This window comes from Anabrus simplex, chromosome 4, assembly GCF_040414725.1.
Source record: "Anabrus simplex isolate iqAnaSimp1 chromosome 4, ASM4041472v1, whole genome shotgun sequence".
In the NCBI taxonomy this organism is placed as follows: domain Eukaryota; kingdom Metazoa; phylum Arthropoda; class Insecta; order Orthoptera; family Tettigoniidae; genus Anabrus; species Anabrus simplex.
The window spans coordinates 329055547-329078125 of NC_090268.1; the positions used below are offsets into that span (position 1 = coordinate 329055547).

General features: G+C 43.5%; 1 protein-coding gene across 1 annotated transcript in view; it reads left to right on the forward strand.

Annotated features, from left to right (window-relative positions):
* Positions 1-22579, forward strand: part of LOC136872694 (peroxisomal leader peptide-processing protease) — a 1469308-nt gene that overhangs the window by 1273790 nt on the left and 172939 nt on the right. The window contains exons 7-9 of the mRNA XM_067146518.2: positions 17794-17954; positions 21042-21154; positions 21293-21455. Of these exons, the coding sequence (XP_067002619.2) occupies positions 17794-17954; positions 21042-21154; positions 21293-21455 (437 nt within the window). The remainder of the gene's footprint in view (positions 1-17793; positions 17955-21041; positions 21155-21292; positions 21456-22579) is intronic.

Consider the following 22579-nt stretch of genomic DNA (forward strand, 5'->3'; position numbering starts at 1 on the left):
TTAGAAAGATGTTTTTGAAGACTTTCGTGTGAAGCGTGGCATTGTATGGAAGTGAAACATGGACGATGACTAGCTCAGAAAGAAAGAGAATAGAAGCTTTTGAAATGTGGTGTTACAGAAGAATGTTGAAGGTGAGATGGGTAGATCGAGTCACGAATGAAGAGATACTGAATCGAATTGGCGAGAGGAGATCGATTTGGTTAAATTTGACGAGAAGAAGAGATAGAATGATAGGACACATCGTAAGACACCCAGGACTTGTCCAGTTGGTTTTTGAAGGAAGTGTAGGTGGTAAGAACGGTAGGGGTAGACCAAGGTATGAATATGACAGGCAGATTAGAGCAGATGTAGGATGCAATAGTTACGTAGAAATGAAAAGATTAGCACAAGATAGGGTGGCATGGAGAGCTGCATCAAACCAGTCTATGGACTGATGACTCAAACAACAACAACAACAACAGCAAGTGTCCTTACGACCCAGACGTCCTGTTCGAGTGCCTCGTTTAAAGCAGCAACATCGCGCAGCTCGCCTGCTGTTTGCCCGTACCCACGTCAACTGGCAACTCCGCCAATGGAGACCTGTGTTGTTCACAGACGAGTCCAGATATTCCCTGACACAGCGTGATAGACGTCAACGTGTATGGAGACGACGTAGTGAGCAGTGCATGCCAAATGTTGTCCAGGAAGGCGACCGATTCGGACAAGGTTTTGCATGCTGTGGGGTGGCATCAGTATTGATGGCCGTACGGATCTTGTCGTCGTCCGTAGCAATTTTACCGCTGCGGGGTACATCGAGCAGATACTACTACAGCATGTGTTGGTTGCTGCATATGGTGTTGGCCCTGAATTCGTACTCATGCACGACAATGCCAGGGCTCATGTAGCGCGCATCACCAGAGCTGTCTTGCGAGAACTGGACACTCAAGAGATAGAATGGCCAGCAGTGAGTCCCGACTTTAATCCCATCGAGCATGTGTGAGATAGGCTTGACAGAAGTGTTCGTGGACGTCCTGTTCCTCCACAGACTCTCCAAGACCTCAAACAGGCTCTCATTGAAGAATGGGACCTGATACTGCAACGTGACCTCCATAGACTTATACGGAGCATGTCAGGTAGGTACCAAGCTGTGATAAATGTTCGTGGAGGACTTACACCATACTGAAGCTCTCCAACTGTGATAAAAATCCACCCTGGAGGACTGTTATCACTTTATTTTCTCCCATATTTGGACATTATCGTTTGTGTTCTGAAAATGAACGCGAATCCATCGGTGTTCTTTTGTATACTTCAACGGTAAAGAATAAAGGTTTTGTTGGTAATATACCTGGGTGTGAGGTATTGCTTTGTGGAGCATGGCATACGTGCAAAAACAAGTTCCCCTAATTCTTCTGAACTGCGTACTTCTCGTTATGGAGATGCGTATGTTGCGTTGGTTGATAGGGATCTCTCGCCTTGACCACATTACAAACGACGCTATTCGGAGAAGATTGTCATCGCTCCAATAAATGAAAAGTGCGTCAGAGACGGACTATCTGGAAGACATTAAACAATACAGTTACTTTCACTGTTCAATATTCAATCAGTTTTAGGTTATACACAAAATAGTGTTATTTAAATGAAGCTTTCATACCTGATTTAGTATCTATTATAAGGATTATTGCAGTTTACGGCAACATGCATTTTAACGTTGTTAAATGATAATTCTCACCTGTTGTCGCTGAGCATCGTCTCGTAGCGGAAAAAACTTCATAAATTTATTTCGACATCACATGATGTAACGGGAGCGTACTTGAATAGAGTTAAATCACTTGGAGAAAATTCCTGGAAACCTGCAGATGAAGGATTTCCACAAAGAATGTCACTTTTTCCGTGCAGGTACAAAAGTCCGCTATTCTTTTCCAGTATATTTTCTAATGTTCTACACATCCTAGATGCTACTGTTTCTTTCTCATACTTTAATTCCTGTTCAATACACTTTACAACATCCAATGCATCGCTTAGTTCTGCACCTGAAACTTCCAGTTTCTTGATTGCTCTAGATAAAGAATTACTGTAAAATCGGACTTCATGCAAGCCAGGTCCGCTTTTATTGTAGCGCTTGAAAATAAATCTTGAGTACTTTTTATGGAGGACCATTCTGCAGGATCAAAAGACTTCACGATCTTATCCACTACATCTAAGTTGTTGGAATAGTACACAGCGGCATCAAGCCTAGTCCCCCAACGCGTTATAACTGGCTGTGGAAGTAAGGGCAATGAAGGTGCTTCTCCTTGAAATTTCTGAACTTAAAGTGGAGCGTTGACAAATACTTTCAGTTTGATATTACTTTATCTACTACCGTGTAGCTACTTCTAACTTCTTCAGCTACTCTATACAAGGCATTTGCAAGACATGTCGCATGTATTATTTTTGGCCATAGTATTTTAAGTCCCTTGGTTGTCTTCACCATATACGGAGTAGCGTCAGTTACAAATAAAAAAATGTGCTCTCTCTTTGCTCCGTCTGGCCAAATCCGATTCATTGAATTGAATTGAAGAGAACTGCAATGGTGGAATGACTTCTCTTCTCTGGCACTTCGCATGTCAGGAGGGGCGTATCTCCAGGCCGGTCTTCTTTCAGCGTGCCAAGAGTCACATTTGCTCTATATCTTCCATCCATATCTGTAACTTCGTCTATTGAAACCGATATCTTACTGTCTCCCACGATCCAACATCTGTTCATAACAAGGCGTCAGATAGTCGGTCCTTCCTGAGAGTAGATTCGTTGGGAACAGGGTGCTTTGTATATTTTTCAACAAACTGTCCAAAGTTCCGGTTGTCAAGTTTCTTTAAAGGAGTATTATACGAAATCATCATCTTGCAGAGATCTTGCGAAAGTTGTGTACACTGTGAACTTGATGTCGTGGTTTCGAATAGCAGACTGTGCCTATTTTTTGTGCAGCATTTCTAGTTACACAATTGTTATGTTTCGCAGTAGTACAGTGTTGCAGCACAGTGAAGCGTTTTTCGGCAGTAGCTTTTACCTCACACAATTCACAGAACAATATTACTCTATACGTACTGGATATGTTTCCACTGAACTCGCGAACAAAACTTCGCAAGTTTTCACTATCTGAGACTTTCGTTTTAGGCGTATTGAAAGCAACTGAATGACTGAAGCTCCCTTAATAACCAACGCCATTCAGTGTGTTGAAGCAGGAAGAGGGAAGGACGAAGGATAGAGAGGTATGAGCAATGTCAAACTGCATAATTGGGGACAAAACATGACGGTCTCAGTTCAGAGAAGCGAGCTGGAAGCCAGTAGTCAATCACACCCTGCGCCCTGCTGAGTTAACGAGCTCTAAGTGATTCTTGTTTGTTTTGGAGAGGCTGCCAAACCACTTTCTTCCTCACTCTCTGTAGTATTTACCCTTTCTTCGTGTAGAGTGCAGTAGCCGATTCGGCAACTCTGGCTGCAGTAGAGGTAGTTAATCCTATAAGTCGCTAATAGACACCGAGCTGCCGCTGGAAAGTAGTGGTGTGAGGCGAGGTCGTCATGATTTGTCCCCAACTATACCTCCGCTTCCGTGTAAAGATTAGCCCGGGTTCCCTGGAATTGACCTAACCGGCTAACAATAGCTCTTTCATGCTAGAAAATACTTTTCAATGGTTCTTCAGTATAAGTATATTTCTACAAGATTCTTCTATCCGAGGCATCCCCAAACCAACAGCTGAGCGTGGTCGGAGGCGCCCTCGCTTGTCAGGCGACACCCAACGGGTCGCGACATTGAACGAGGGAAGAAGTGCGGCCTAGCGACCTCGCCACCACTACCGGGCCGAGTAAAAACCCGTTACCACCCTGACGCCGTATTGCTCCGTGCAGGGGGACGGACCCATCTGGCCAAAGCTCGGGAAGAGGCGCGGATAAGGCTTGAATCTCCCCGGTTGAGGTATTTTCGGGTTTCTCACGTTTACCCCCGAATGGTTTCACGTACAGGAAAACCCCGTTATACGCGGATTCGTTATCCGAGTTTTCGCATATACGCGATTTTGGTTTTAGTCTAGTGCTGCCATCTGTTAAGAATACTGTACGTGGAAGTTGTAATGCCTTAAGGCGGGTACAGACATGCGGTCCTAACTCTAACCTACACTATATTGCGCGCCAAGGTTAAACGAGGCAATCGTATCTCCACGCGGATCTTCTGTCGTGTTTGTCGAGACGTGAATTGTCAGTTCCGGTCAGTAGAGCTGTGAAGTTGCACTTGACAGGTGTATTTAAAACGCCGGATAAAATGAAAGTGTGCCTGTCGAAGTGATATTCGTTAGAAACAAAGTTAGGAGTTTTGGATCGCTATGAGATAGGTCAGCGTATTGTTGATATTCAGCGTACTTTGGGACTTAGTGAGTCCACTGTGAGAACTATTCGTGACAATGCCGAATCAATTCGAAAAACTGCTCAATCTATTGCTAACTTAAGTGAGACTAGAATGGCCAAATCTCGCTCGGAAGCGATGGAAAGAATGGATCGGATTGAGCGTCACAACCAACAACGCATGCCTCTCTCCGGAGCTGCTATTCAAGCTAAAGCCAGGAGCTTGTATGCAGAGTTAATTTTATTATTGTGTGTTTCAGTGTTACATTTTTAAGTGTATAGCCTAAAGTTTGCATTAAAATGCGTTTCAGAAACATGATTTTTTTTTTTTGTAAAAAATACTAATAATCTCTGCTATTTTAAACTTAACATGAGAGTAAACTGAAACCCAACCCTATATTTTACATATAAAATGGCTCTCGATTTCCGCGAATTCGGTATGCGCGGCAATTCCGCGGAACGTAACTATCGCGTATAACGAGGTTTACCTGTACTCTTGACTCTCTCTTCAAAGTTCTTTTCAACTTTCCCTCACGGTACTTGTTCGCTATCGGTCTCGTGGTCATATTTAGCCTTAGATGTAATTTACCACCCACTTAGGGCTGCACTCTCAAGCAACCCGACTCTAAGGAGAGATCCTCCCGGAAGCCGCAGCGGTCTCTCCGGGCCTGGCACCCTCTGCGGAGCGTGGCCCAGTTCAAGAAGGACTTGAACTCGCCGCAGGATCCCGGGATAAGTGGACCCTCCCAAACACCACTTTTCTCGTCGGGGTGAACCTGCGCGATTCAGTGCTGGGCTCTTCCCTGTTCGCTCGCTGCTACTAAGGGAATCCTTGTTAGTTTCTTTTCCTCCGCTTAATAGTCTACCTGAAAAATAATGTCTAGAGCTTACTCTGATTTTTTAAAACGGAATCCAAATGAAAATTACTAAAATATGTCATTATAATGAGATTTTCAAAATATGCCAGAAAACCAAAAAAATCCTAAATATGCATTTTTATGCCCAGTAAAACCTGTTTAATTTTTATTGCTACGCTAGGAAACGTTTTGAAAATACAAGACTTCATGATGTAACGTTAAGGGGGGGGGGAATATGACGTCATATAAATCCACCCCCTAATTATTAGGTTAGACTTGAATTTAGTCTCTGACTCGAGTTAAATTCCCAGTACTTTCCTCTGTTTCATAGTAAAGGTCAAATATTTGTTTTTCCTTTTTACTTCAAATCAAACTGGTAATCTCATTGTTTTGTCAGCTACAATAAGCACTATCACCAAACAAAACTGCCTAATAATGAACTTTAAATACCTCTATCCTTCAGATTCCTTAAGGTCATCAGTACGATACCATCTCTAAAATATGTAAGGACTTTCCCAACGCAAGGACAACAAAAGTTGAAGTGAAACGGTGCAATAAAGTAAATAAAGTAACATGTATATACCTTATCACAAATATTCATTATAAAAATAAAATTATACTTATCCTCAGTAACACAATTTTATTAATACCTATTATTTTCTCTACGTAAATCTCCCGTAGTCTATGATTATTGTGACCTTAATGAGCTGCACCGGCAGTCAAATCACATATTTAGGGGTACTCTTTGATGACATATTGCTGTTTGTTACGCACGCACATTAGATCACTTCACATTCTACAGCAGGGCCTCTCAGAGTGCATGCGCGTGGTGCATGCACTGTGCACGGTGCAAAAGACGACTTGGCTTGGTTGACCAGAGTGCAGACCGCCCACTCCTCGATTTGGAGCAATAGTGCTTACTCTCTCTTTCCTCACGCCTGTCTCGCTCGCTCCGCCTGTCTCCCTCTGCCCCACTTGCGCCGTAGCGCTCCAAATCCGGGCTGACTTGAGCCGAGTATAGGCGAGTTGAGCCGAGCTTAGCCGAGTAGCCCAGAGACGAAGCGTTGATCCGAGCCATGCCGAGCGGCAGCGATGCACAGTGCACGGAGCTCTTGCGCCTCTATCTGCACGCGTGAGATTTTGGGCGTTTGAGAGGCCCTGTTCTACAGTATGCCACAGATTCGCAGACTTCCAAGCACTCCATTTTATTTCAGTTTGAATTTAACCATTTATTGAGTACTCATCTTCTACATATCGTCGCTGCTGCGCCAAAATCGCGAGTGTGACAATGCTCTTCCTATCCATTATTTCCCTTAAGACTGGTCACGCCTCCCAGCCATATATTGATATGCAGTCCATCAGAAAATTAAATCGTTGAGTTCATTTTCCTTTGCGCGTCTGCAAAGGAAAATGAACCTTAAATACATCATACTCTAGGAATGGGTAATTATGTCATGCAAACATACATTCTTGTAGTTCGGTATAGTAAGGTTCATTTCCCTTTACGATGTTTCTCCAAACTTGCCCGAATTTGACTGTGTCCATTTTCTTCTATCCAATAGTCAGAGTTAGTTTATGGCAGTGACATAATTTTGTTATAATTTACTTCAGAATCTTAACCTCTGTCCTACTTTTGTTTGTACAAAAGTAAGTGACTAACCCTCAACTTTTGAGGTGACATTCTTGAGAAGTATATTGTGAGGTGAGGTCGCAGAGACGGGCGATGGAATACTAACAGCCAAAGAAAGCAAACTATAATTTAAGAATATAGTTCAAATGATTTTTTACGTGTTATATACGAGGGCTGTTAAAAGAAATTATCGAACTGTGAAAATACTACGGAAATGTATAATGGTATCCTTCCTAAATAACTAGTCGTATGCCGCGCATTTCTGTTCCACATTCGCTTCTGCTTCAAATTGGGAAAACTTTTATGGAGAAACGCAGCGGCGAGTAAAGGATTCTTCGAGACTGATGAAGGCTGCTACTTGTTTAACGTCGTACCAACACACCGAAGGTTTACCGTGACAGAATATAGAGAAAGGGCTGGGACTGGAAAGATAGCGGCCGTGACCTTAATTACGGTACAGTCCCAGCGTTTGCCTGGTGTGAACAATAACCACGGAAAACAACTTCGGGGCTGCCGATCGAAGAAAACGGGGCAGGTCAGATCGAATGTGAAAGTGTTGTTGACCGCCTTCCTTGACTTCAACGACGCTGTGCGCTATGGATTAGTCCGTGAGGGTCAAGCGATGAACTGCTGGTATTAGCTTGAAGTCTTCAGACGTTCGGGGAAAAATAAATAAATAAATAAATAAATAAAAGACCGGGCTTATGGAGGAATAACTCGTGGAGCTTCCACTATGACAACGTGCCAGCTCACGCTATTGATTTGTGAATATTTTTCACATCTGTCCCCATTCACCCTATCCACCCCGAACTGAAATTCAGTTGAAGAGATCATACTGAAATCACGGGCAGAAATGCGCGAGGTCCCTCAAATTGTTTACCAGGACTGCTCCCGTGTCTTCGGAAGGGTGGTGGTTCCTCGTCGCTCCTGCCAGCCGCTAGCACTCAAGAGCTAGCCCCAGCCAAGACTTTCGACAAGATGGCCGCCAAGTACGGAGCTCTCCAGCTCTCGCCGCCACCCCAGCTGCGGCAATAGCCCATGCTGGCTCGTCGAGTCAAACGTCCAATCAGAGCTCATCTGACCGACCCAGCGACCAATCAAGATCTCTCTCACCAAGTAACCCTGCGAGGTCTCTCCAAGGCTCTACTTTTCATCAGTCCGTCCTGCCAGCTATCCAGTCTTCACCCGCAAAGAGCAATTTGTCCTGGCGCCATGGTGTCCTGAGTTCGTGACTTGTCTGTGGCGTTAACCACTCTAAAAACTACCCCTGTTGCGACTCAGGCACCAGGTAGCCCCACTGATTGGTCCGCCAAGTGCGTTTGACCCAGTGTCCTACGCTCCCCCTATTTCCCCGGTCACTGGATCTCACCCTGATTTCCATCTCGACACATGTTCACCCGAGGCTGTATGGCCCTGGCGGCTGCGATACCGGCTATTCTCAGCAATGGGGGTTGACCGGCCAGCTGGGGGGAACCCTAGGCTTCGGCCCGGGGGGCAACCCATCTTCCACGGGAGGCATGGCAAGAGGACTATCCTGGTGCCTTTGACTCCCCGTTCATCGCTCCCCTCCCCTTCCCTGGTCATAGGTTCTCACCTCGATATTCCCCCTCGACCCATGCTCACCCGGAGGCTGTATGGCCCCGGAGGGCTGCGTTTCCGGCTATTCTCACCAATGGGGGTTGACCGGCCTGCTGGGTGGAACCCTGGGCTACGGCCTGGGGTGCAACCCGTCTTCCAAGGGGGGTCATGGCCAGAGGTCTTATCCCGGTGCCTGTGGCTTCCAAGTAGTGTTCAGGTTCACACACGCGGCATCCAGCTGCCCAGGGGCGTGGCAACACGGTCTCTCGGCGGCTGCTTACTGCAGACCTCATCCTCAAGGAACAACCTCTCACCCCCACCCCTCATACAGGGCCCCCTCAGTGGATCGAGTAACTGAGACCCTGTACCAAAGATCAAGCATGCCTTGCCACTCTCCTCACGCCCCCTCTTCTTTCTTCGGCCTCTTACCCATACCCCACTTCCGCTAGCATACTCTGCACAATCATTCTGACAGTTAAGCAACATTGGGAGTGGTCATCCACAGGTTGGGTGACCAACACCCCACTCTACATCTACTGGCCCTGTGCCCCTATGAATCAACTATTTACTCACTCCTACGGGAAATGATGAAACCCCTGGACACTTCTCTGTGATCCAGGACTCCTTTTTCTCACCCATGTGGGTGCAGGTCACATTCTGACCAGTCAAGATCCTATCCACGGTATATAAAATACCGCATCCTTCAAAACCGTTCTGTCCAACCCCCAACCGGTCGAAAGCACTCAAGGCCGTATAGGCGTAGGGCTTATGCTCATATGGACTTGGGCCCCGCCCAGATATGTCCATTGAGACGTGTGGTCTACTACTTCCGTAAGTATAAGCAGAAGCTGCGTTGGAAGTGCTATATTAATGGAATAGGGGGAGTAAATCGAAGGAGATAACGTCCCCTGCTGAGTTATTTTCGAAATTCTGTTATATTTTGAACAGGCCTCGTACAAAATTACACAAGGCCACCACAAACACTCCCCACTTCACTCTATTCTTCACCAGTTCTCTTGTCTCCTGTCAAGTTGTGTTCACAGCTGAAAGTTTCCAGTCTGTAGATCCTTTCCATGTCATCCATGGTTTACCTTGTCTCCTCCGGCCTTGTGGATTCCACTCCAATGATCCTTTTCCTTGCCTCAGAGTGTGCCCAATCCATTTCCACTTTCTCGTCTTGGCCTGTTCCGCTATTGGTCTCCGCTTAGTTATTTCGCAAAGTTGGATATCATATCCCTAATATTTTCCTCAAAAAGTGACTCAAGAAGATATGTAGTTTCTCATCAGTTTGTAATTGACCACTTTATGTAATTCATATTCACATTTGAGTATTGATTTAATATTACTCTTGGAAATATCCGGAGCTTAATGTTAGGTTCAAGTTGTTTCGATCTCCAGGCAGGTCTCGGCTGTGCGAAGGCTTCCCTTACCAGATCGATGCGTTTCTGAACGCCTAACAAGGTCACGCCATCTTGTGTGATGGTGTCTCTGTCCAGTGACAGTTTCTTAGATTGGCACGCGTATCCTTGGTTTTTCTATAGTTAATCTTGTGTCCTTATGATTTGACTTCCAGTTTTATGAATTCTAGTTTGCTGGCAGGTCTCGAAAGTCTTCGGCAAACAGGCATAAATCGTCTACATAGTCCGTGTCCTCAAGACTAGACGATTGGCCGCATTGTTCTCAGAACAATATCGAATATCATCAAGGTAAGAGGAAGGAGACAACAATGTTTCACTCCGGTTTTCACACTGAAAGCCTCCGATTGCAAACTCGGATGCTCAACTTGGCATGTGTAGTAACCATACATGTCCTTCGTCAGCCTGTCAATCTTGTCTGGGATCCCAGAAGTCTACATAGCCTTCCATATCTGACTTCATTCCATGGAGTCGAACGCCTTCTCAAAATCTAGGAGTCGAACGCCTTCTCAAAATCCACAAAAGTAACAATCACATATTTTACAACTTAATTACTCGTAGTTATATTTTGAGCAGAGAGAAGAGCTATTAAGCCAAAAATTAGGATCGTAGACAAATTAAACGTGTGGGAACCAGCTACAAAATGACATGTATCTCCAACAGATGTGCGGCCTTGCACCTCACAAGTTTGGGGTTAAAAGTCCTTTACAAGGCTGCAAGTACTATTCTTTCTTTCCCTTTTGTGCCCTATCTAGTGGCGGCGCGTGGATAAAGCGTCTGGGGGTTCACTGCTGTCGAAAATAACGTGTTGAGATTTATTGTTACGTGATGTTTATATAGATGTAAACTAGTGACATTGCTTGATTAGAAACGCGACTTTCCTTTGAAGGGACACGGTCACAGCTCGAAGAAGTTACCAAAACAACGAAGAACCAAAACAATGAAGATGAAAGACAGAGAATATGGGGTGCAATTACTTAAAGCTGACCCAATTTCCTCTGATTTTGGAGACGTTGTTTGCGTACAAATAACTTCTTCAAGAACGTGTTAACCAGACTACTGTTGTTTATGAATTGACTTATTTTGCTCCTTACTTTTCATAAAACACGTATTACTAATGAAAAGCTCCAGGGGCTCTCAATGTGGGAGCGTGGGTTGGCGACCATGGGGCCCTTAGCTGAGTCCTGCCGTTGCTTCCACTTACTTCCACCAGGCCTCCCACTTTCATCTATCCTATCCGACCTCCCTTGATCAAGTCTTGTTCTTTTCCGACACGACGGTATTAGAGCACTCAAGGCCCAGGGAGCGTTTCATTTTCACACCCTTCGTGGCCTTTGTCTTTCTTTGGGCGACACCTTCATCTTCGAAGTGTAGGATATCTTCCATTTTTTCCTCTATGATTAGTGTTATATATAGGATGGTTGCCTAGTTGTACTTCCTCTTAAAACAATAATTACCATCACCACTTACTAATGAAATGTTTCATTAATTACATAAAATAAGGCTACGTACGCCTATTGATGCTATACAAAACGTAGTTACCAAAATATTCAGGATCACTGCGGTTAATTACATCAGAATTGCAAAATCGTCAAATTAAAACCCCTCCAAAACTGTCCACATACGGCAAACTTAAACCGCGCGCTCTGACAGTGCTTCGGCTAATTTCGGAACTGCTCGATGTAACTCGTGTCTATCGCTGGTCCAGTCACCAGCGATTCCTGGGCTATGTTTTCCCTGCTCCTCACAGCCCCTCGCATGGTTCACCCTCCTTACGTCTCACGGCCTCGCTCCCGCAGTCCTGAAATCGAACCTCTTCGCTGGTTCCGAAGAGTAACAGAGTGTAGATGTCAAAAATACCGCTACGCGCGTGGATACACAGAGCTTATTAAAGGAATAGGCTGTAATAAACCATTTTGCATAGACGTATCTATTTCTAGGGGGTTCACTGAACCACTGAACATATAGAACGCACCGCTACTGGCCCTATCCCATCTTAAACCTCTGTTCCACGTTTCAACTTCTCATTTTCTCATGAAAACTATCTCGTGATTCGCACCTCCACCCTCTTAAATACCGTCTTTTCTAACAATGAGAATGATACGTCTTCCTCATACCCCTGCTTCTATTCAGTTGTTATATATTTTGATGTTTTCTTTCAGATACATACTTTTTTAAGGCATGACGAACTGAAATATACTTAGGTCTATGTATTAATACACAGATACAATAAAACTGTACTATCTTACCCTGCATATTCAGACACACATCTCGCTGCTTCACTATGCGTGAGATACCGTGCGAAAAGAAGAATCGTGGTTACTGGTTGAACCACTCCAGTACCGCAACCTTGAATTCATCATTTGAATTAATCATAGTTGTGGAAACATTTGTTCTTCAGAAATTTCTTGAGAGACCCAAACAAATAGAAGTCGCAAATGCCAGTCAGGTCTGTGAGGTGAGTGGTCAAGAACCTACAACTGTTTGTTAATAACGGCTCTTGAAGTACCCTCGCAAATGGGCGGGGTTTGTGAATAATATTGACACCAGACGCTTCATTTTGATAGTTTGATATAAGTCGTCCATTTTCGAACGATTTAATTCCTAATGGTCTTAACAGAACCAAGACGTCGGAATTTTTCCTCACAGAAGTTCTTCAGCTTGCCAGAAAATATATAGAATTTCCTTATATGTCGATATAAAGATATTGTAATTGGTGGGTAATTCTGTAATAGAAGTGTATGTTCCTTCCAAAAATACAACGATCTTTAATATACATACAGTATCTTGCTCTATTTCCATTATTTTCTCAAAGCACGTAGAGGCCTCAGCGTCAGGAAGGGTATCCGGCCGTAAAACATGAATTTATCTCACCTCATTCCCAACCCCGTATCAACAAACGGGTCTAAAGGTTAGACATAAATTTAGATACATACATACATACATACATACATACATACATACATACATACATACATACATACATACATACATACATACATACATACATACATACTGCGACTTTCCTAAGTCGCTGACTAATTTTACAAATATTATAAAACTGCATTTAACTTGAAAAATATGAAATATCTGCATTTAAAATGGAAATTATGAAAATTAACATTCATTAAATAAAATACACACTCGTCGGACCTTGTACTCACACTTACTTGTTACCTGCTTACTTACACATACGTTATTTGAAGGGCGCCACCTGCCACTCAGTGCAGCAATAATAGAATGAGACTCTTGACTATCTCTAGGGTGTGGGGTAATAAGCTTACTTTTGACAACATACCGTATAAGTTCTGGGAAAAGGAGATTGGCGTTCGGTTTCCCCATTGATTTTGAGGTTAAGATATTTTACTGTCATTGAAATAAAACTATGAATTCGTTTGATAGAACAAAATACACTGACTGACAGAGCAAATGCAACACCAAGAAGGAGTGGTTCGAAAGGGATGAAAGTTGGGGAAAAAACAGAGACGGCACGGACGAATAATTGATGTTTATTTCAAACCGATATGCAGGTTACACAATGCGCACGGCATCGACTCAGTAGGATGTAGTACCACCGCGAGCGGCGATGCACGCAGAAACACGTCGAGGTACAGAGTCAATAAGAGTGCGGATGGTGTCCTGAGGGATGGTTCTCCATTCTCTGTCAACCATTTGCCACAGTTGGTCGTCCGTACGAGGCTGGGGCAGAGTTTGCAAACGGCGTCCAATGAGATCCCACACGTGTTCGATTGGTGAGAGATCCGGAGAGTACGCTGGCCACGGAAGCATCTGTACACCTCGTAGAGCCTGTTGGGAGATGCGAGCAGTGTGTGGGCGGGCATTATCCTGCTGAAACAGAGCATTGGGCAGCCCCTGAAGGTACGGGAGTGCCACTGGCCGCAGCACATGCTGCACGTAGCGGTGGGCATTTAACGTGCCTTGAATACGCACTAGAGGTGACGTGGAATGATACGCAATAGCGCCCCAAACCATGATGCCGCGTTGTCTAGCGGTAGGGCGCTCCACAGTTACTGCCGGATTTGACCTTTCTCCACGCCGACGCCACACTCGTCTGCGGTGACTATCACTGACAGAACAGAAGCGTGACTCATCGGAGAACGCGACGTTCCGCCATTCCCTCATCCAAGTCGCTCTAGCCCGGCACCATGCCAGGCGTGCACGTCTATGCTGTGGAGTCAATGGTAGTCTTCTGAGCGGACGCCGGGAGTGCAGGCCTCCTTCAACCAATCGACGGGAAATTGTTCTGGTCGATATTGGAACAGCCAAGGTGTCTTGCACATGCTGAAGAATGGCGGTTGACGTGGCGTGCGGGGCTGCCACCGCTTGGCGGCGGATGCGCCGATCCTCGCGTGCTGACGTCACTCGGGCTGCGCCTGGACCCCTCGCACGTGCCACATGTCCCTGCGCCAACCATCTTCGCCACAGGCGCTGCACCGTGGACACATCCCTATGGGTATCGGCTGCGATTTGACGAAGCGACCAACCTGCCCTTCTCAGCCCGATCACCATACCCCTCGTAAAGTCGTCTGTCTGCTGGAAATGCCTCCGTTGACGGCGGCCTGGCATTCTTAGCTATAAACGTGTCCTGTGGCACACGACAACACGTTCTACAATGACTGTCGGCTGAGAAATCACGGTACGAAGTGGGCCATTCGCCAACGCCGTGTCCCATTTATCGTTCGCTACGTGCGCAGCACAGCGGCGCATTTCACATCATGAGCATACCTCAGTGACGTCAGTCTACCCTGCAATTGGCATTAAGCTCTGACCACTCCTTCTTGGTGTTGCATTTGCTCTGTCAGTCAGTGTATATTCCTTAAATAATATATAAAAATAGTGAGTCTTGTTGCTATAAAACAGATGAGAATATGAAATTATGACATTGCAACTGAAAGAAACTAGGCATGAATTTGAATTCTTCTTGACCGGACATTTAACAATTTATACGAAATATTTCCCTCACTGATTCACTTGACTGTGCCTTCAACACTTTGAGTGTAATTACGACGTATTCCTTTGATCTCGTGTTTACTGTAGATGTGTCACGCCTAATTTGGTGATGTGTCGATATGACTGCTTCTTCTCCATATCATCTGACTTCTTTGTAAGTCAATATGGTATTACCTCATAGCAGATAATGTACATACATACATACATACATACATACATACATACATACATACATACATACATACATACACCCATACAGTACATACATACATACATACATACATACATACATACATACATACATACATACATACATACATACATACATACATACACACACACACACACATACAATGCATACATACATACATACATACATACATACATACAGTACATACATACATACATACATACATACATACATACACACACACACATACATACATACATACATACATACATACATACATACATACATACATACAAACAAACATGCATACATACACACATACAGTACATACATACATACATATATACATACATACATACATATATGCACACATGCAGTACATACATACACACATGCAGTACATACATACATACATACATACATATATACATACACACATACAGTACATACATACATAATACATACATACATACATGCATACTTACATACATACATACACACATACAGTACATACATACATACATACATACTAGTAGTATTCTCGTAATATTCTCTTACTGATGTTGTTGTAGTTGCTGTTGTTGGGTAATTATCTGTTTTTTTCTTTACTTCATTATCACTTGTAATGTTAGGCTAGTAGTAAGCTCATCCTATAGAACTGTAAGGTGTAGTGTTAAGCATTGGAAATACTTAAGCTGTGCTTGAATTTGTGAATGACCCTGGATTTAGAATGTTAAACTATTAGTATTTCTTGTACTATTTTCTTTCCATTGAATTACTTGTACTTTTGTTGTTGTAGTTTTGTTGTTGGGTAATTATGTTTTAATTTTATTATCACACTACTGTAAGTTACCATTGCCACCGGGATATTACCCAATTGTGATGTATTTGATAATAATAATAATAATAATAATAATAAGAAGAAGAAGAAGAAGAAGAAGAAGAATACATACAGGAGCCTTATTTGATCGGCAAATCTCAAGAGTTTTGATTCCCTCTCCTTGGATTGTGACTCCTTTTCCAATTTCCTCTTTGATTTCCTGTATCGCCTGTTCTTTGTAAACATTGAAAAGGACTGGGGGCAGACTGTAGCCTCACTCCTTTCCGGATTGTTGCTTCTTTTTCGTAGCCTTCGATTCTTATCCCTGCAGACTGATTTTTGTACAGATCGTAGATAATAATTCTTCTTTCTCATTATCTACCACTAACAATATTATTATTATTATTATTATTATTATTATTATTATTATTATTATTATTATTATTATTATTATTATTATTATTATTAATCTATTTTCCCTCCAGGTTGGTTTCTCCCTCGGACTGAGCGAGGGATCCCACCTCTACCGCCTCACGGCAGTTTCCTGGAGCTTCAGACTCTAGGTCGGGAGATACAACTGGGGAGGATGACCAGTACCTCGCCCAGGCGGTCTCACCTGCTATGCTGAACAGGGACCTTGTGGGGGGATGGGAAGATTGGAAGGGATAAACAAGGAAGAGGGAAGGAAGCGGCCGTGGCCTTAAGTTAGGTACCATCCCGGCATTTGCCTGGAGGAGAAGTGGGAAACCACGTAAAACCACTTCCAGGATGGCTGAGGTGGGAATCGAACCCACCTCTACTCAGTTGACCTCCCGAGGCTGAGTGGACCCCGTTCCAGCCCTCGTACCACTTTTTCAAATTACGTGGCAGAGCCTGGAATCGAACCCGGACCTCCGGAGGTGGCAGCCAATCACACTAACCACTACACCACAGAGGCGGACATTATTATTATTATTATTATTATTATTATTATTATTATTATTATTATTATTATTATTATTATTTAATAATTTTTCAACGGAAAGGCTTTGGAACGCCATTTCGGTGCGTTCCGCTAGAAAAAAAAGAACCCTTGTGTTGTCTTTCGATGTGGATACCAAATGAAATTTGATAATATAAAATTAAATTTATGTACAAAACAACGTATGTCTTGCCAGACTTCCAATTAACTTCTCTTTCTGCCTCATTTCCCTCACTCTGATGGCTGCGAATTGTGTGGCACGTGTGAATTTGCTCCAGTTTTACGGCCAGATGACCTTCCTGACGCCAGCCCTGTATGAATAGATGTATTATACTATCTCATGTTTCTATGGTGGTTGGCACTGCGTTGTGTTGGTTAAGAGGTGTGTATTTCGACTAACACAACCACCCAGCCCTTATCATTATAGACTGTTATGCCATTCAGCGTTCAGTCTGCAAGCCTCTGTGAATTTACTAAACGTCGCCACAATCCTCTATTGCTGTGGCCTCATTTAGTTCTATACCTCTTAAATCGTTAGAAAATGAGTCTAACCTTCGTCGTCTTGGTCTCCCTCTACTTCTCTTACCCTCCATAAGAGTCCATTATTCTCAGAGGTAACCTATCCTCATCCATTCGCCTCACATGACCTAACCACCGAAGCCGGTTTATGCGTACAGCTTCATCCATCGACTTCATACATTTTAAGCAAACCCAGCCGTGAGCCAGAATAAATTATCAGACGTGGCCAGGGTCGCCGGTCCAGCCTGGAATTGAACCCGATATCGGGGGGACCGAAAACCTCTCCACTTAACATTCATGACTTCGAATTATAAAATATATAAAATGTTTTAAGTCCCTCGAATTGTACAGAACTAGTGGAAAACGAGTCTATTTTATGTGCATTTATGTATGTATGCTAAGAAGGATAAATACCAATTTTCTAAACAAATTAAAGTGTTAAGCCATTTATCTACTGTTTTGAATATATATATATATATTTGTTTGTTTTCTGTATGTCCAGTGCCGGCCTTGTGGGGCTGGTGTTAAGTTCGTTGTGCTGGTGGCGCGGTGAGTGGGTAGGCTTCACTCTTGGAGCCGTTCTACAACCTGTACTATGGCAGCTGAGGGCAGGAAACTTAGCTCCAAACTCGTCGCTACTTACACTTCCATCTGGCATACCAGGTGAGTTAAATGACTCTCAACCCGAGTTTGTTGGATTCGAGTCCCGGTGATTTTGGATGGAATTTTAACTAGGACCACCACGTTGCAGTAGGAAGGAAAGTGGATATTAGTCATGATCTAAATTGAGCTTGAGTGCTTCGCCGACCCTACAAAAACATGAGGCACTGTCGTTGGAGAATAGTGTGCATTTCATTCATTTACATTTCATTGTGCAGCACTGAAACAAGTTTATATTTCGTAAACACATTTTTGTATAACATTAGTATATACTCAATGTATGTTTAATCTTTTCAATGTTATTGGAAGACTCTGAAGATGTCCTCTTTATAGAACGAAACATAGACTTACTAGCATGTGAATTAACAACACAGTTTGTCTCTTGTCTTGTTATATGGCCTAATTTATGGTTATAAAGTCCGGCTCCATGGCTAAATGGTTAGCGTGCTGGCCTTTGGTCACAGCGGTTCCGGTTTCGATTCCCGGCAGGGTCGGGAATTTTAACCATCATTGGCGAATTCCGCTGGCACAAGGGCTGGGTGTATGTGTCGTCATCATCATTGCATCCTCATCAGGACGCTCAGGTCGCCTAAGGGAGTCAAATCAAAAGACCTGCACCTGACGAGCCGAATATGTCATCGTACACTTCCGGCATTAAAAGCCTTACGCCATTTCATTTATGGTTATAAATATCGTGTTTGAATGACCGGAATGGTATAACATTCTCATGAACATAACAGTTTAGTTTTTCTTGGCCGGCGTCACGATGGTAGTATGAGTAGAATAAATTGTCCGGGCTTATAGGCTTTTAGTCCAACTTAATTTTAGCTCCCAACGTTTCACTGGATAATTCGGCCGGCATTTTCAATTATGTGTTCGTATCTGAATGTCAGTAACGGACTAGTGGATACATATAATACGTATAATCTCAAGGTCCTCGCCGACAGAGTAACGCCCTTTCACACTACACGGTTTCGAGCGTACTGCAAAATTAAAAAAAGTACTACTTTTTGCCGCGGAGATGCTGTTTTCACAGTGCGACGGTTTCTTGCCGTTGTAAGCGCAGTGCACGCCTTGATGTTAGTCGTACAAGAAAGACTTTCAATGAATCGTGAACAAATTATTGCGTTATGGTTATTTCATCGTCGCCGAAAGAGACAAAGACGAAATCCCCGTTTCTAGGTCTATCCTATCAATCAGAGGAGAAAGGAAGTGGGATTATTTTATGCAATGTTTGAAGATCTCAGGAATGACGAAAATTTAAAAAACAAAATTTACTGAGCTCGATAGCTGCAGTCGCTTAAGTGTGGCAAGTATCCAGTATTCGGGAGATAGTGGGTTCGAACCCCACTGTCGGCAGCCCTGAAGATGGTTTCCCATGGTTCCCCATTTTCACACCAGGAAAATGCTGGGCCTGTACCTTAATTAAGGACACGGCCGCTTTCTTCCCACTCCTAGCCCTTTCTTGTCCCATCGTCGCCATAAGATATATCTGGGTCGTTGCGACGTAAAACAACTAGTAAAAAAATTAACTACTTCCGTATGCCAATTGCCACAGCACAGGTTTGGCTTGGACCATAGCAATCAAAACTGTAAAATCAACAGCCATTTCACAAAATCCAACAATAAATTCAACAAAGCGATGCACTGAACATAGTAGCAACAAAACATCAACTACTCCTAAAATGTTTTCATTCCTCCCCTGAAGGGGGAGGCGGGCCTCTTAGACGGTGATGCCATCTCTCAGGCCAGGAGATTTGTCACGGTGGAGGAGATGCTCGGAGAAGGTGAGGGTTTGGCGGCCGTGGCCTGTACTAGGAACTGTCCCGGCATTTGCCTTAGTGCAGGAGAATGGGAATGCACAGAAAACCATTCTCAGGACAGCCGATGGTGGGGACCAGTCCCTCTCCGTTGGCGTTGGCCACCTTTCCTTCGGCTTGGTTGGTCGGTCGGATTGCAGAGCTCTCGAACCACGGACCAGCCGTGGCCACCTTTAGGTCGAAACCCACTCTGCAACCGCCGAACCCACAAAACGAAACACTACAATATTTATATATGCCTACAAACTAAACTAAACTAAACTAAACTAAACTAAACTAAACTAAACTAAACTAAACTAAACTAAACTAAACTAAACTAAACTAAACACAAGTTATCTCTGGCGTATGACCACCTCTGTAGGTGTAATAGGGTTAAAAACCGTTCAGTGTGAAAGCATGCATTTAGTTACTAGCGTCACTGAATCATCGGCAGCCGTCCATTCCAGTGACAATGCATGGCTGCTACACGGTACGGCAATTTTCTTCTTCACGCCACTAAAAGAATGTGGCTGTTTCGTTTTCGCCACATTAATAGGCCACTGTCCTATAACATATTCACGGTGTTCCGAAATATTTAAGAGCTAGTCAAAAGATGCATAGTACACCCCAAAACAACACAGAAAGTCCCTTGGAAGATACGCTACCCCTGTTTTAGTTATTAGCTGGGATGAGGGAGGGGAAAGAGTCAGTATTTAGGATTAAGTTTGGAGTCAGGCATGCCGTTACGGATATTGTAGTACTTCGCCAGCGTGTGAAATAAGGTTGTCATCGAATACATGCAAAGTCTGAAGTGCTCGACAATCAATGAGAAGGTGTGTATTCAGGCGCGTGGTGAACATTTTGAGTGCTTGTTGTAATAGCAGTATCCCTGCTGGTACACCACCATGGCGACAGTTACAAAGTTTGAAAGTCCGTAACTCGTAAACGATCAACCATATGGCATATGTACATAAGGACGTTCTTTGTTGTTTTTGGGGTGTAATTCACCGCCAATTACTTCCCATGTGTTTGGGAACACCATGTATATTGTTTTCTAAGTGGAGTCTTCTAGACCCAAGTATGCTGTTCGTGTCACATTAATAGAAATGTGCTGAAGGAGGGTTAATTAATAGGAGGCTAGTCTCACTTGAACCATTCTGTATTTAAATAATATTTGTTGAATTTTTGTTAATTTTTTGAAACAGCAACATATTCGTTTAAAATAAGTATTCCCTTAGAGGTGTGTAAGACAACATGTTTTAATCGCCCTGTATACTTTCTGTGTTGCTAGCAAATGTGGACAACGGCGTGGTGTTAGTTCGTTGTGGCGGCACATGGGGCTCTGGTGTGGTCCTCGATGTGGACGACGGCATCGTCCTTACTTGTTCACACGTCTTGCGCCAGGTGAGGGAAGTCACATAATATATTATTTATTAGTTGTAGTATAGTATTATCTCACAGAATAAGATACTCAAGTTTTTGTACAAACACAGAATACCTATAACTTAGCCTTTGCTTCTTGTTCTATCCCGTATATTCCAGGCTTTTCGTTCGCCCATCACAATATATCATCAGAACCGTACCTTTAAAGGTGAAATGGTCCACCGCACCAGGGATGGAGTTCCATTTGACGTGGGAATAGTAAAAGTTGGCCCTAACTCGCACTTGAAGAAAATTACTTTGGCAGAGACTCCTCCAGTGAAAGGTAAGTTTCTATACAAGGTGTAGATAGTTAGATGTATTTTCTAATTGAGTAGATTTATTAATTTCCTGAAAGTTGAGTTTAAATCCTCTTGTTTGCCAGCGTGATACATTACATAGTAGGTTCCCGTAAGGTTGGTTCAAGTTTAGTTCTCGTCACTGCCACTAATATACCACTGGCTTTAAGGAATATAACGAGATGTACATAGCCTCATGTAAAGCAGTTAGGTTGAAATTCTACCCTCGATCATTGTGTAGATTTCTCCACGGGTTTGCCCTCAAATTCAGGCAAATATTTGGATAGTACCTAATACGTACTAACACATACACAGAGATACAGCTGCTCGCATAAGTATTCGTTCACGTACGTCATGTGAGGACAATGGTCAATAGCACCAATATCACAAAGAAGTTAATGATAAACATCGCGTTGAACGACCTTTGAAAGCAATCACGGCTTGAAGGCTTTTTGGCATGGATGTCACCAGCTTTTCTATCACTTGCGGGCCTATTTTGTATCATTCGTCCATGGAGTAATGCTTCAAAGCTTCCTTATTTATAATACGCTGCTTGCTCAGTTTACATTTTAATTCCGCCCATAAATGCTCTATGTGGTTTAAGTCTGGGGACTGGAGTGATGTCTGTAGCACATGCGGTGTATTTAGAGTAGCCATTCCCTAACAACACGAGCAGTGTGCTTAGGGTCATTATCTTGCTGGAAGAAGTACCCTCTATCAAGACCTAATTTTGCTACGATGGCTGATATGTGTTGCATTAAAAATATTCAAATACAGCATCTTACCAATCCGTTCAGGTATTATATGGCAGTTACCTACCCCAGCCGCCGACATTCACCCCCATGCCATAATGGAACCTTCTCCATATTTTACGGTTGGTTGCAGACTTTGATTTTCGAGCCCGGCGTTCTTCTTTCTCCATACACGTCGCTTTCCAGAGCAATCATATAAACAGAATTTGCTCTTCTCAGTAAACAAAACGTGCTTCCAAAACGCCGGAGACTTTCTAACGTACTCTTTGGCGAATGCCAGCCTCTTCCTACAGTTCACCTCTGTCTTCTACGGCCCTGAAAAACAGCTCTGTAACACACGTCGTACGGTGTTTGTGCTG